Genomic DNA, 15,904 nt, shown 5'->3' with positions numbered 1-15,904 from the left:
TGAATCACCTCACTGTGAGGGTTGTAGTCCCTGGAATTCAGAAGATTAAGGGGTGATTTGATTAAAGTTTTCAAGATATTAATTGAAACTGATAGGGTAGATAGAGAGAAACTCTTCTCCATCACCTGCAGTACTCGGCAGCATCGTCTAAAACATAGAGCCAGAACTTTCATTAATCCACCCCTGGGCCCAGTGAACCTGAGCATTAATGCACCCAGGCTGAATGTACACAGAATTACAGCCCAGAAACAGGCCGTTCAGCCCCACTAGTCTGTGCTGCTGTTTATAATCCACATGAGCCTCCTCCCTATCTGATTACCTTGTCCCACTCTGTCCCCATATCCCTCTATTCCCTTCTCCCTCATAAATGTATTGAGCCTCCCCTTAAACACATCATTGTTATCACCTTCAACCACTCCACATGGCAGTGAGTTCCACATTCTCACCACTCTCTGAGTAGAGAAATTCCTCCTAAGTTCTCTATTTGACCTGTTAATGTCTGTATTATATTGCTGCCCCCTTGTTCTGACTCCCTGATAATTTTAAAGACCTCTATCAGATCTCCTCCTCGTCTTCTCTTTTCCAGAGAAAGGAGCCCCAGCCTGCTCAATCTTGCTGGATAGTAACATCCTCTCTGGTGACATCTTTGTAAATCTATTCTGCACTTTCTTCAGTCTTCAATATCCTTTTTTAATCTGGAGACCAGAACTGCTCAAAGTCCTTCTAAGTGAGGTTCTCTATAAATGTAACATTCCCTCCCTGCTGTTACATTGTATTCCTCGAGAAAAGAACATCAGCTCTTTCTTTGCTTTCTTATCAACTTGTGTTGCTCCTTTTTGTGATTTATGTGACTCTGTTCTCAGATCTCTTTGCTCCTCTGCTCCATTTAATTTCTTACATTCTAACCAATAACTGGCCTCCTTATTCCTCCTCCCACAATGAACCAGTTCACATTTCACTCTGTTGAATTTCATTTCCCATTTATCTGTCCAGTCTGCCAGCCTGTTTCTGTCTTCCTGGATTTCAGTGCACTCCTCCTCATTATTAGTTCTATCATCCAGTTTGGTGTCAACTACAAGTTATGAAAACATCCCTCTAATTCCTGAGTCGAAATGTGGGTGAAGAACAGAATTCCCAGTGTACTTCACACTATAGTTGATGTTCCGGGCACTCGGGTTTCTGTATAATTTATTTAATAATTTTCTCCATTGTCTCTCTGACCCTGATCTCAATGGGATGACACAAAATCATCCATTCAATATTTGGAGGATTCATTCCCCAGGACTCCCGTGATAAGGGTCAGTCCCTTTTCAGTGACCACAGGGGCCCAGTGCATTGGCGTGGGATCGAACTGTGCACTGAACATGTCCAGCGTAGGTAATGGAGATGGACTGAGATGGACCAAGTGGATCGGGAGGCGAGAGGAGATTGTGGGTACAGGGGAGGAATTGGAGCCGTGGGTGGGCTGGGAGGCTTCATATACACCTGGGGTAGGCCAAGAGGCCCCGTGTTTACCTCATGGTGACAGGCCCGGGGGAGAGGGGGTCACTGGCCGCCATCTTGGACAGGGCGGGGTCAGGGTGCAAGCACAGAGAGCAAACAGGACCTGACAAATTCTGTTTCCAACTGGGTCCGAGTGCCCAGGCGATGGAGCATCCTGGACAATAGGGCTTTCAGCAGCTTCACCCACTCTCAGGCTGCATGTGATGTTTGCAGCCTTGAAGAGTCCATGGGCCATGTTTCTAATCAGTGTGAGAGGTTACAGCCCCTGTATCGTTACCCGAAGGGGCTGCTTCTCAACTTAGAAACCTGGAAATTTACAGTACGGAAGGAGGCCATTTGGCCCATCGTGTCCTCGTTGGCTGACAAGGAGCCATCCAGCCTAATCCCGCTTTCCAGCTCTTGTTCCATCGTGTTATGATCCTGTATTTTTTTTCTGGGAAGAATGCAGTGTGCCTTTAAGGCTGGAAAAGGAACAGTACTGCTTTAAGGCAACAAGCTCCAGAGACTGAGTCAAAGAATGTATTCTCGTTGCCCCGGGATACAGCCACTCAGACTGAAGATCGAGAGATACATTGTTTCCAACTGACATTTGAAACTAGTTGAAAAACTGGCATTTGAGACACCGTTAACAGAGACAGACACAGATTATCATCCAGCATATACTGAAGGAAAAGAGAGCTCTCTCTTGGTTTATTTAAACCCTATTTATTATACTCTCAGAATTCTGATGTCAAGCCAGATTAATTTCTAAAAAAAAATATCCAATTCCTTTAACTACTGAACTGTAATTGTTGAAATTTATCGCTGGAGAAGAGCAGCATCAATTCAACTGCTGAACTAGACTGTGGACTGTTCTACTGTTGAAGAACCTTTTATTTTTCCCCCCATCACACGGCTGTGAGGACTTCAAGCAACATTGGACTATTCCATATAGGAAGATTTCACTTCGGCAGGAGCATAAATATGCCAAGTCACTATTTTTTCTGTTTTAACTGTTTATAAGTTAGTAGTGTTTAAGAATTTAGTTTTTCTAATTAAACAGTTAATTTGTTGATCTAAAGACACCTGGTTTGGTTAGCCTTATTCGGGGGTTCATAGATGGTACAATTTGGCTGGATCTTTCTTTAATTTGGAATGTTTAAAATGTCAGGCGATCTGTGAGGGACGGGACTGAATCAACAGTGCGTTTCTCCCACCACTATCAAAATTGTATATTTTGACTGGGGGGCTTTGACTTGAGCGGTCGGTCGTAATAATACCCTTGTAGTTTAGGACACTTCAGGTGCATATCCAAGTACTTTTTAATTATTGTGAGGGTTTCTGCCTCTACCACCCTCCCAGGCAGTGAGTTGCAGATCCCCACCACCCTCTGTCTGAAATCCCCTCAAATCCCTTTTAAATTTCCTACCTCTTTCTCTAAATCTATGCCCCTGGTTATGGACCCCTCAGCCAAGGGGAATAGGTCCTTCCTATCCACTCTATTTAGACCCATCATCATTTTCTACACTTCAATTCGGTCTCCCCTCAGCCTCCTCTGTTCCAAAGAAAACAACCCTCACCTATCCAATATTTCCTCAGAACTAAAATTCTCCAATCCAGACAACATCCTTGTAAATCTCCTCTGTGTTTTCTCTAATATAGCCACATCTTTCCTGCAGTGCGATGACCAGAACTGTACACAGTCCTCCAGCTGTGTCCTAACCAGTGTTTTATACATTTCCAACATAACCTCCATGCTCTTGTATTCTCTGCCTTGGTTAATAAAGGCAAGTATCTCTTACGCCTTATCTACCTGCCCAGCCATGTTCAGGGTTCTGTGAATGTGCACTCCAAGGTCCCTCTGTTCCTTTATACTTCTCAATATCCTACCATTTATTGTGTATTCCCTTGCCTTGTTAGCTGTCTCCAAATACATTACCTCACACTTGTCCGGATTGAATTCCATTTGTCACTATTCTGCCCACCTAACCAGTCCATTGATATCTTCCTGCAGTTTACAGCTTTCTTCATTATCAACCACATTATCAACCAATTTTTGTTTCATCTGCAAACTTTTTATTCAAACCCCCCACATTCAAGTCCAAACCATTGATCTCTCGAACAAAAAGGACCCAGTACTGATCCCTGCAGAACCTCACTGAAAACAGCCTTCCAGTCACACAAACACTCATCAACCATTACTCTTTGCTTTCTGCCTCTGAGTCAATTTTGGCTCGAACTTGCTGTTTTGTGTTGGATCCCATGGGCTTGTCATTCATGACCAGTCTGCCTTGTGGGACCTTATCAATGGCCTTGGTTACAGTTTAACCCCATTCTCCTAATCTCTGGCCACTCGGTGTGGAGGTGGGGTGGGGAGGTTGGAGGATCTTTTCCGGGACCTGCTCTTGGGCCTGATTAAAACACCACCCACACCCACAGCCCTTTCGATGACCTGCCCTTCCAAAAGCCCCCAGTCCTCCCAATGCCCTCCTCTCCCTCACCTTATCCACCCCAAACCCACCCAGGTCTGTATCTGTCTTGTATATTTAAACATTCAGTTCTCACCTTCTCCATCTCTCTCTCCCTCTCGCTCAGGCTGAGAAACAATGTGTAGGTCCAGGATGTTCAGGGACCATGTTGGGAGTGGGGGTGTCACTCTGGCTGCTGCCCTGTCTTCCGTGGTCTTGTCTGTGCCGGGTGGCCTTCTGCAACCGGTGGACACCTCAGGATACAGAGTGTCTCGTGGACACTGGGAGCAATGTTCTGGTTTAGTTGGGAAGGTTCCCTTTGCTTCTGTTACAATTTGTTGCTTATTTTGGCTTCTTTTAGTTTGAATGGACCACATTTTTGGGGGAAACAAGAGAGGAAAGAATGTTCCATAGAAACTAGAACTGTCTGTTCTGAATTTCTATCCTGGACTGACAGTGCTGACTTTTGTAGACTCCTTTTACAGGGTATTAGAAGGGGAGGATTTACTGACGGGAAATTCAAACCAAACATCACATCAAGATCTGACAGAAACACTCGATTCATCAGGACCTGAATATCATCGGACCGAGAATGTGGAAGGAGAAATGTTTGTCTGCTCTGCCTGTGGGAAAAGATTTCAAACATCAGTGTGACTGGAAAAGCACCGAGACACACACACACCCGAGTGAGAGTGTTCCAGTGACTGACTGTGGAAAGAGCTTTAACCAGTTACACAGCCTGAAAAAACATCACACCATTCACAGCGGGGAGAAACTGATCACGTGTTCTGTGTGTGGACGAGGCTTCAACTGATCCTCCAGCCTGGAGAGACACAAGGACACCCTCACATGGAGAAACCATGGAAATGTGGGGACTGTGGGGAAGGGATTCGGTTCTCCATCAAAGCTGGATATTCATTAACGCAGTCACACTGGGGAGAGGCCGTTCACCTGCTGTGTGTGTGGGAAGGGATTCACTCAGTTATCACACCTGCTGACACAGCAGAGAGTTCTCAAGGGTAGGTTGGAGAAGTTGGGGTTGTTCTCCTTGGAGCAAAGGAGATTGAGGGAAAATTTCATAGAAATGTACAAGATTCTGAGAGACTTTGATAAATTAGACAAAGAAAAACTGTTCCCATGAACTAATGGTACAAGAACTAGGGAACACAGATTGAAGGTTTTGAGGAAGAGTTGCAGCAGGAATGTGAGGAAGAACTTCTTCTGCAGCAAATGGTTCTGACCTGGAACTCGCTACCAATGTGTGTGGTGGAAGTGGAAATAATCAATGATTTTCAAAGGAAACTGGATGGTCACTTGAAGGAAATAAACTTGCAGGGCTGTGGGCTGATGTGGGGCAGTGGGACTGAGTGGATTGCTCCCTGGAGAGCTGACATGGAATTGATGGGCCAAATGGCCTTGTTCTGTGCTGTAAATGATGTTGTGTCTCTGTGACTGTGTTTTGAGACAGGATATCCCAGCTCTCCACCCTGGGATTCTCAGTATGAACAGGATTCGGAATGGGGAGGACCCACTATCCATGGTTTACTGGAAATGTTCAAGGTCATATCAAAATTAAAGGAAAAGCAGATAATTGCACAAAGATGGGTGGCAAATCAGAATGTTGGACAGAATATAGAAAAACAGTAAAGAATGACTAAAAGATTGATAAGGAGTGCAGATTGTAAACAGAGTATGGAGGTATGTGTTTGCTGAGTGGTGAGTTCAGTGAAGGGGAGAGGAGGTGCTCCTTTTTTCTACTTTTTTGTCTTCCAGTATTTGGTTCTTGTTTCTGTGCAGTGAAAGGTGCTGGTTGGTTGAGTAACTGGTCACATATTCTACTTCTAAGTAGTCTGGTAAGTTAAGGTACGGCAGTGCAGCTTGGCCGAGTGCAATGCACAGCTTGTGACATGTGGGATGTCATGGACGCACCATGTGTCCCAGACAAACATATCTGCAGGAAGTGTCACCGGCTGCACAAGCTTGAGCTCTAGGGTTTGGAGCTCGAACAGTGGCTGGAGTCACTGTGGTGCATCCACAATGCAGAGAACTACATGGATAGCAGGTTTAGGGAGGTGATCACATCACAGGTTAGAAGCATGCAGGAGGATAAGGAATGGGTAACCGGCAGACAGCCTAAGAGAACCAGGCAGGTAGTGCAGGAGTCCCCTGATATGATCTCACTTGCTAATCGGCTTTCCATTTTGGATACTGGTGAGGGTGATGGTTCCTCAGAGGAGTGCAGACAGAGCCAAGTTTGTGGCACAACAGGTGGCTCCGCTGCACAGGAGGGCATGAGGAAGAGTGGAAGAACAGTAGTGATGGGGCTTTCATTAGTCCGGGGAACACAGAAGTCTTTCTGCAGCCGTACATCGGACTCCAGGATGGTGTGTTGCCTCCCTGGTGCCAGGATCAAGGATGTCACGGTACGGCTACAGGACATTGATCTGGGGGAAGGTGAACAGCCAGAGGTCGTGGTCCACGTTGGCACCATTAACATAGATGGAAAGGGTCAATGAGGTCCTGACAACAAATTTTAGGGAACTAGGAAGGAGATTAAAAAAGCAGGACCCCAAAAGCAGTTATCTGAGGATTACTCCCACTCCCATGTGCAAGTGAGCATCGGAATAGGAGAATTGACTGATTGAACAGGTGATTGGAGAACTGGTGTGGGAGGGAGGGCATCAGATTTCTGAGGCACTGGGACAGGTGGGACCTGTACAAGATGGACGGGTTGCATCGAAGCAGGATTGGGACTAATATCCTCACAGGGAGATTACTAGTGCTGTTGGGGAGGGTTTAAACTAGATTGGTAAGGGGATGGAAACCTGAGAGGGAGCTCGGATTGGAGGGAAGCAAAACTGGTAACTTGTCAGGGGTTTGGGAACCAGGGGAAAATATCAGACCGGAACACCAAGGTGCACAGAATACTGGGAGAGATCGATGGCACTGGAGTAGGGAATAGCAAGTTATAAGGTGGGATCAGAGTCAGGGAGAAAGTAATAAAGTCTAAATCAGTGTTAATGTGCATGTATGTGAATGCACAGAGTGTGGTTAATAAGATTGGTGAGGTACACGTGCAGATTGCCATGTGGAAATATGATCTTGTGGCGAGAACAGAGACCTGGCTCAAAGAAGGGCAGGACTGGGTGTTAAATATTCCTGGATACAAGGTGTTCAGCAAAGAAAGGGAAAGGGGCGGTGGAGTATTGATTAATGAGAACATTGCAGTGTTGGAGAAAAACGATGTCCCATCGGGGTCAAGAACAGAATCAATTTGGCTCGAACGAAGGAACAAAAAAGGTGCATTTACATTGCTCAGTGTTGTCAAGAGGCCACCAGCTAGTGGGAAGAACGTGGAGGAGAAAAAATGCAAGGACATTGCAGAGAGGTGCAAAAAATATAGGGTAGTTCTAATGGGCGACTTGATTCAAACATATCGTGGGATAGTAGTAGTGTAAAGGGCAGTGAGGGGCAAGTGTTCTTAGAGTTGTTCAGGAAAGTTTTCCACAACAGTATGTTGCTAGTCCAATGAGAAGGGAGGCATTCCTGGACCTGGTTCTTGAGAATGAGGTGGGCCAAGTGGATCAAGTATCAGTAGGGGAGCATGTAGGGGAGATTGATCATTGTATCGTAAGATTTAGGCTGACCATAGAAAAGGACGAAGAACAATCCAGAGTAAGAGTAATTAACTGGGGCAAGACAACTTCAATGGGGTAAGAATGGAGCTGGCTGAATAAATGAGATTCAAAAGTTGCCAGGAAACCTGATAGCGGAACAATGGGTAACCTTCAAAAAAGAGAGAGTTCGGGCACAGTCAACATATGTTCTCTCGAAGTGGAAAGGTTGGGCAAATAAATCCAGAGCTCCCTGGATTATAAAAGAGGTAGAGATTACGATAAAGAAGAAAAACTGTGCGGTTTTCCTTGGAGAAGGCTGAGAGGTGATTTGGTCGAGGTATTCAAAATCACGAGAGGTCTGGACAGAGAATTATACCTGAGGGACAATGTCCCAGACACTGCCATCACCATCCCCAGGTGTCCCACCAGCAGGACAGACCCAGCAGAGGTGACGGCACAGTGTTATACAGTCAGGAGGGAGTTGCCCGAGACGTCCTGAGCATGGGCTCCAGACCCCATGATGTCTCATGGCATCAGGTCAAACAGTGTAGATGGAGAGAAACTGTTCCTACTGGTGAAAGGATCAAGGACGAGAGGGAACAGATTTAAAGTAATTGGGAAGAGAAACAAAAATAACATGAGGAAAAACTTTTCCACCCAGCGAGTGGTTAATGTGTGGAATGCACTGTCTGAGAGTGTGGTGGAGGCAGGTTTAATTGAAACATTTCAAAGGGAATGAGACAGTTTTATGAAAAGGAACTAATGGAGCTGCGGGCTGACAGGTCCCGGATCCTCGGGCTTTCAAAGAGAAGCAAATGAGGGAGGAACTGCGCAGAATCTGTCCTCCTGTCCCGCCCCCTCTTCCTATTGGTCCGGAGCTGCCGTTAATCACCCAGACATTGTGAGCTCAGAGGTTAAGTCCCGGGTGCGCAGGCGCATTGCGGACCAGTGTTTCAAGCCAGAGGGTGAAGGCGGCGGAGAGACGCTTGTGAGTCGCTTCTGCAGCCGGTCAGTGGCGGCTGTTGGGCGGGGAGGCTTCAGAAACACCCGGTGTAGGCCTCAACACCCCCAATAACAAACTCCCGGTCCTGTGTTTGCACCGAGGGGGCGGCAGCTGCGGGAAACTGAGCTCAGTTATAAAGGGGCCTGGGGGAGGGGAGGGAGGGAGGAACCATTTGGGACACAGCACAGGGCAGGAGGTCCCCCCTCCCCCACTCCCTGGTTCCACAAAGACTCCCCTTGGACTCGGCCACACCTGGGCAGGGCTGGCTCAAGGTGCAGGAAGCTGATAGGCTGAGCTGTGGACTGGGAGGAGTGGGGGGTTTGACTGACAGGCCTGGGGAGGGGGATATCAGGGCAGGTACACACACTGCTCCCCCTTTTCCTCCTGGGATCTTTTACTGGAGTCGTGTTGCTGAGTGTTTCTAAACTCTGTCTCCCTATCCCGGTAATGTCGGTGGATTGTAGGTTGCTGTGAATGTTGGACTATATTGTCTCCTCATTCTTCCTCCCTCTCCCACTCCGAGTTCCAGGCTGCAGGCACTGGCTGTTTGATGTGCCTGAAATATTAAATATGTTTCTCTCTTCACTGAGACCTGCTGAGTATTTCCAGCATTTTCTCCTTTTATTTCAGATTTCCAGCATCTGCAGGACTTTGCTTTTGTTTTATTGCACGAGTTGCTCACAGAATCAAAGGCAGTGAAGGTGCTCGAGCTGGACGGAAGCAGTCGTGTCAGATCCTCAGTGGGTGAGAAATCGCCGAGTGCAGGGGAGGAATGAAGCTGGTGGATGTGCAGGGAGGCTTCAGAAATATCCGGTGTCGGCCTCAACACCCCCAATAAGAAGCTCCCAGTCCCACGTTCCAAGGAGAACAATCCCAGCTTCTCCAACCTAACCTTGTAGCTAAATTCCCTCATCCCTGGAACCATTCTGGTAAATCTCCTCTACACCCTCTCAAGGCCCTTCCCATCCTTCCTAAAGTGTGGTGATCAGAACTGGATGAACCAGAGTTTTATAAAAGTTCCCCTTAACTTCCCTGCTTTTGCACTCAATACCTCTATTTATCAAGCCCAAAATCCCATATTATTTGCTAACTGTTCTCAATATGTCCTGCCACCTTCAATGATCTATACATATAAACCCCCAGGTCCCTCTGTCCCTGCACGCTCTTTAGATCTGTGCCATTAAGCATTTATTGCCTCTCTCTATCCCTTCTGACAACCTGGAAATTTTCAGGATGTTACATCTGATAGTATAGATCAGGAGTGTCCAGCCTTTATGTATTAGGGGCAACATTCGAAATGTTGTCCTGCATAGGGGGCCGGAGGTGAGCAACTTTCGGCAAGGTAAAGGTATTAGAAATTTATTTTACTGTTCATCAAAATAACAATAATGTGCATTTTTGTGAATAAGCTTTAAATGAGGAAACTAATGTATTAACTTACTTTCCCAACACTATGTTGAACACTGATTTAGTGAGTTACCTGGCATGGTTTTTGCTTTCAGTAGCAGACATTGTCTGCCTGCACACTTGATGTAGCGATGCAGAGAATTCCAGATAGATTCCATTTGTGAGGAGAGATCTTGATCTCGCACTCTCCCTGTCTCCGGCTCTCTCTATTTTATTTAGAGATACAGCACTGAAACGGGCCCTTTGGCCCACCGAGTCTGTGCCAAGCAACAACCACCCATTTACACTAACCCTACAGTCACCCCATATTCCCTACCACCTACCTACACCAGCGGCAATTTACAATGGCCAACTTACCTATCAAACTGCAAGTCTTTTTCTGTGGGCGGAAACCGGAGCACCCAGCGAAAACCCACGCGGTCACAGGGAGAACTTGCAAACTCTGCAAAGGCAGTACCCAGAATCGAAGCCAGGACCCTGGAGCTGTGAGGCTGCAGTGTCACCCACTGCGTCTCTCTCTCGCTCTCTCTCTCTCTCTCTCTTTCCCCCCCCCACCACTCTCTCTCTCTTCCCCATCCCCCCGCGCTTTCTCTCTCTTCCGCTCTCTCCCTCTCCCGCTCTCTCTCCCTCTCCCGCTCTCTCTCCCTCTCCCGCTCTCTCTCCCTCTCCCTCTCCCGCTCCCTCTCCCTCCCTCCCCCGCTCTCTCTCTCTCGCTCCATGTCTGCCGGCCTCTGTCTCTCTGCTCCGCTCCCAGGGCCCGGTCACCCTGGCACCCTGCTCCCAGGGCCCGGTCACCCCAGCAGCCTGCTCCCAGGGCCTGGTTACCACTGCACCTTGCTGCTGGGCCTGCACCTCCTCAGATGGTGATGAAGAGCCTGAGGCCCAGGCCGAGTCTGTACGCAGGCAGAGCCAGTGCTTGGCCTGGGTCCTGAGCTCACGTCCAGGAAGGCTGCACTGGATATGGAGTTTGGGCGGGAAGCGCCAGCAGAGAAGCAGCTCAGCCCGCGCACCGCCATCTCACTAAAGGAGCCAAAATATCAGGGACGGAAGCTTGTCTGTCACCTTGGTAAAGGAGGACATGTGCAGTGACGTGTCTCCGCCATGTTGGTAAAGGAGCTGTAACCGTTGTCAGGTGCGATGGATACCATTGACAGGCTGGATTCTGGCCCATGGGCTGGATGTTCTGGAGTGTCGAACTAGGAGGCGTAGAGTAAAAGTTAGAGCCAGACCTTTCAGGAGTGAAGTTGGGAAACATTTCTACACACAAAAGGTGGTAGAAATTTGAAACTCTCTTCCACAAACAGCAGTTGATGCGAGATCAATGTTAATGTTAAATCTGACATTGATAGATCTTTGTTAACCAAAGGTATTAATGGAAATGGGACAAAGTCGGGTATATAGAGTTAGATCACAGATCAACCATGATCTCATTTCCTGGTGGAACAGGCTCGAGGGGCTAAATGGCCAACTCCGAGAATCATAGAAATTTACAGCACAGAAGGAGGCCATTCAACCCTTTGTGCTTGTGCTGGCCCTTTGAAAGAGCAGTTGTGCTTAGTCCCACACACCCACTTGGTGTTTGTAAGCCTGTAAGTTCCTCATTCTCAAATACCTGTCAACTCCCTTTTAAAATGACTGATAGAATCAGGTTCAACCACCTTTTTCAGGTGGAGCGTTCCAGATCCTGACAACTGTCTGTTGTTACAGAAACTGCTGAACTCAATGTTGAGTCCGGAAGGTTGTCAAGTCCTGTTCCTCGAGCTCCCATTGAGCTTCATTGGAACAGGGCAGGAGGCTGAGGACAGAGAGGTCAGAGTGGGAGTGGGACGGAGAATTAAAATGGGAAGTGACTGGAAACTCAGGAACATGCTTGCAGACTGAATGGAGATGTTTCTCAAAGTGATCACCCTATCTGTGTTTGGTCTTCCCAATGTAGAACAGATCTCATTGTGAGCAGTGAATATAATATACAAAATTGCCAAAAGTACAAGTAAATCACTGTTTGGTTTCATCCCACAAAACCCTGAGAATAGCCCAAAGGGAGCTACTTTATTTGAAGAGTAAAAGTTACAAAGTAAAGCAAATCAGTTGCTGGAATATTAAACTCCACCCCAGCTATAAAGAATATTAACACAGCAGATATAAACCCCACTGTCAGAATGAATATGGTTCAGTCCTGGATGTGATTAACAGCAGCAATAATTACAGAATGCAACAGCTACAGTCACTTGTGAACTCACTGGTGTCTCAGCATTTTGGATATCGATTAAATTCCTTCCCACAGATGGAGCAGGTGAACGGCCTCTCGTTATATTATTATAATATAATACTATCTTTAATATCATCTAATAAGATATTCTTTCTTACAGTTCAGTGGGATGTAAACAGTAACCCCAGCACCTTCAGGAGAGATGGTGCGAAAGCCCCTGTGTGCAGAGTGAGCATCAAATCAATGTGTGTAAATCCTCTCCTAATCCCCTGTAAAAGGAGGTAATAAAAGTCATCACTGTCAGTACAGGATAGAAATTCAGAACAGACAATTCGAGATCCTATGGAACATTTTATTCCTCTCTTGTTTCCCCAAAGCTGTAAATCGAAGTCCCACACACTCTCCCTCCTCCCTGTGCTGAAATCCAAACCCATGACACCATCTGCACCATTTCTTTCCTCCTCTGCCAGTTTTCTCCCTCCCTCTACTGTGCCTGGGTTCAGTTCTCCAGCCCCTGTGTGCAGAGTGAGAATAAAATTAATGAGTCAATGATTTTCTCTCCTGGTCACTGGGACCCTGAAGCCCCGCCCACTCTCTGTTCTGGTCCCACAAATTACCAGATTCATTCAGCTCAATTTCACAACTTGTCTTTGTGTTTTTGTGGGTTCTCTCTCACTCCCTTTTTCCTGTTGTAACTTCATGTTACAGGGTATTGGAAAGGGAGGATTTGCGGAAGGAAACTCAAACATCACCTCAAGATGTGACAGTCACTCGATTCATCAGGGTCTGAATATCATCGGCCTTTGATCATGGAAGCAAAAAGTGTGGAGAAACCGTACACGTGTTCTGTGTGTGGACGGGGCTTCAGCCGATCAGCTGGCCTGTCGATACACAAGTGTAGTCAGACTGGGGAGAAGCTGTGGAAATGTGGGGACCGTGAGAAAGAATTAAATTACACGTCTGAGCTGGAAACTCATCGACACAGTCAAACTGAGGAGAGGCCGTTCATCTGCACTGAGTGTGGGAAGGGATTCACTCAGTCATCCTCCCTACTCGCACACCAGCGAGTTCATACTGGGGAGAGGCCATTCACCTGCACTGAGTGTGGGAAGGGATTCACTCAGTTCTCAAACCTGCTGACACACCAGCGAATCCACACTGAGGAGAGGCCGTTCACCTGCACTGAGTGTGGGAAGGGATTCATTCATTCATCTGCCCTACTAAAACACCAGCGAGTTCACACTGGGGAGAGGCCGTTCACCTGCTCTGAGTGTGGGAAGAGATTCTCTCTGTCATGGAACCTGCTGGCACATCAACGGATTCACACTGGGGAGAGGCCATTCACCTGCTCTGATTGTGGGGAGGGTTCCACTTATTCATCCACCCTGCTGATGCATCAGCGAGTTCACACTGGGGAGCGGCCGTTCACCTGCTCTGAGTGTGGGAAGGGATTTACTCAGTCATCAAACCTGCTGACACACCAGCGAATTCACACTGGGGAGAGGCCGTTCACCTGTACTGAGTGTGGGAAGGGATTCATTCATTCATCCACCCTACTCACACACCAGCGAGTTCATAATGGGGAGAGGCCGTTCACCTGCACTGAGTGTGGGAAGGGATTCATTCATTCATCCGCCCTACTGACGCACCAGCGAGTTCACACTGGGGAGAGGCCATTCACCTGCTCTGATTGTGGGAAGAGATTCTCTCTGTCATGGAACCTGCTGGCACATCAACGAATTCACACTGGGGAGAGGCCATTCACCTGCTCTGATTGTGGGGAGGGTTTCACTCATTCATCCACCCTGCTGATACACCAGCGAGTTCACACTGGGGAGAGGCCATTCACCTGCTCTGAGTGTGGGAAGGGATTCACTACTTCATCCAAGCTGGTGAAACACCAGCGAGTTCACACTGGGGAGAGGCCATTCACCTGCTCTGAGTGTGGGAAGGGATTTGCTAATTCATCCGCTTGGCTGAGGCACCAGCGAGTTCACACTGGGGAGCGGCCATTCACCTGCTCCGTGTGTCGGAAGAGATTTACTCAGTCATCCCACCTGGTGACACACCAGTTCAGTCACACTGGGGAGAGGTCATTCATCTGCTCCGTGTGTAGGAAGGGATTCACTCAGCCATCCTATCTGCTGAGACACCAGCGAGTTCACAGATAATTACAGGGGTTGGATTCTGCTGTTGCTGCTGTTAATCATATCCAGACTGAACCATGTTCATTCTGACAGTTGGGGTTTATTTCTGATGTCAGTTGCTCCTCTTGGACTGAGCGTCTGCCCCACAGCATCTCTCATTCATGTGTGAATAGACCATCATGTCTTCAAACCTCATTTTCAATTTCAATCCACTCAGTAAATGTACTGAACAAAAGATGAACAATAAACAGATCACAGGCCAATCCTGTAACTCTATATTGACAGGAGAAAGTCTGTTCTTTAGCTCAAGAATGAGGCTGTTTAAGCTCTGTGTGTTTCTAAGCACTCGTAGACTGGAGCTGTTGGACAGACAGGCTGTTCACAACTGTTAACGTGTCAGATAGTGAAGGAATTGCTCTTCAAGTAAACTCACCAATTTATAAGCTCAGACTCCGGTCCCTGCTGTAATTAATACTCAGCATCCATTAGTGTTGATTTACAGTCAATCACTGAATCGTCTGGTTAATCTTTGTTACTTGTTTTGTGAAATACTCTCCCTATTAGTGCTGAACTGCTGGATAACTCTGATTACATTTAAATGTGTTTATCCATGTTTATAAAGTGTCTGTGTGTCCAGATTTAACTAAGTTGTGATTTGTAACCAATAAATGATGTTTCGGGTATGACTTGTCATCTGGTATCTTGGTGATTTGTCGAGAAAGATTTAATTCACTCACTCAGCAGCTCGAGAGGAACCAGACTGAGGTTTAATGAACATAAGAAATAGGAGCTGGAGGAGGCCATTCGGCCCTTCGAGCCTGCTCTGCCATTCACCCAGATCATGGCTGATCATCTACCTCAACTCCACCTTCCCACACTATCCCATATCCCTTAATTACCGTAATACCCAAAAATCTGTCAATCTCTGTCTTAAATATACTCAATGACTGAGCATCCACTGCTCCCTGGGGAAGACAATTCCAAAGATTCACAGCCCTTTCAGTGAAGAAATTTCTCCTCATTTCAGTCCTAAATGGCTGATCCCTTATCCTGAGACTGTCTCGATTCCCCAGCCAGGTGAAACATTTTCTCAGTATCGACCCGGTCAAGTCCCGTAACAATTGATGTTTCAGTCAGATCACATCTCCTTCTTCTAAACCTCAGGGAATATAGGCCTAGTCTACTCAACCTCTCCTCATTGGAGGAGATGGAGCAGAGTGGGGGTGCTGTACAATAGTGGTTCTGTTATTGAACTAGTAATCCAGAGGCCTGGACTAATGATGCTGAGACATGAATTCAAATCCCACCACTGCAATTAAAAAGCGAGGATCAATATTGGTGACCATGAAACTACGGATTGTCCGAAAAACCCACCTGGTTCACTAATTTCCTCCAGTGCATCTTGTAGATGGTACACACTGCTGCCACTGTGTGTCAGTGGTGGAGGGAGTGAATGTTTGTAGATTGGATGCCAATCAAGTGGGTTGCTTTGTGGGCGGCACAGTGGCGCAGTGGTTAGCACTGCAGCCTCACAGCTCCAGGGACCCGGGTTCGATTCTGGGTACTGTGAG

The 15,904-nt window shown here is 47.1% G+C and overlaps 1 protein-coding gene across 1 annotated transcript in view; it reads left to right on the top strand.

The window, feature by feature from the left end:
- LOC137348833 (zinc finger protein 850-like) overlaps positions 1-15,904 on the top strand; it is a gene marked incomplete at its 5' end in the record, with an annotated part of 277,096 nt that overhangs the window by 252,091 nt on the left and 9,101 nt on the right. Inside the window, one exon of the mRNA XM_068014072.1 lies at positions 13,187-14,261. Coding sequence (XP_067870173.1) covers positions 13,187-14,261 — 1,075 coding nt within the window. The remainder of the gene's footprint in view (positions 1-13,186; positions 14,262-15,904) is intronic.

Source organism: Heterodontus francisci, chromosome 34 (genome assembly GCF_036365525.1).
Source record: "Heterodontus francisci isolate sHetFra1 chromosome 34, sHetFra1.hap1, whole genome shotgun sequence".
Classification (NCBI taxonomy): domain Eukaryota; kingdom Metazoa; phylum Chordata; class Chondrichthyes; order Heterodontiformes; family Heterodontidae; genus Heterodontus; species Heterodontus francisci.
Note: the sequence above shows the minus strand (reverse complement) of the source record. Positions and strands in the feature narration are given on the sequence as shown.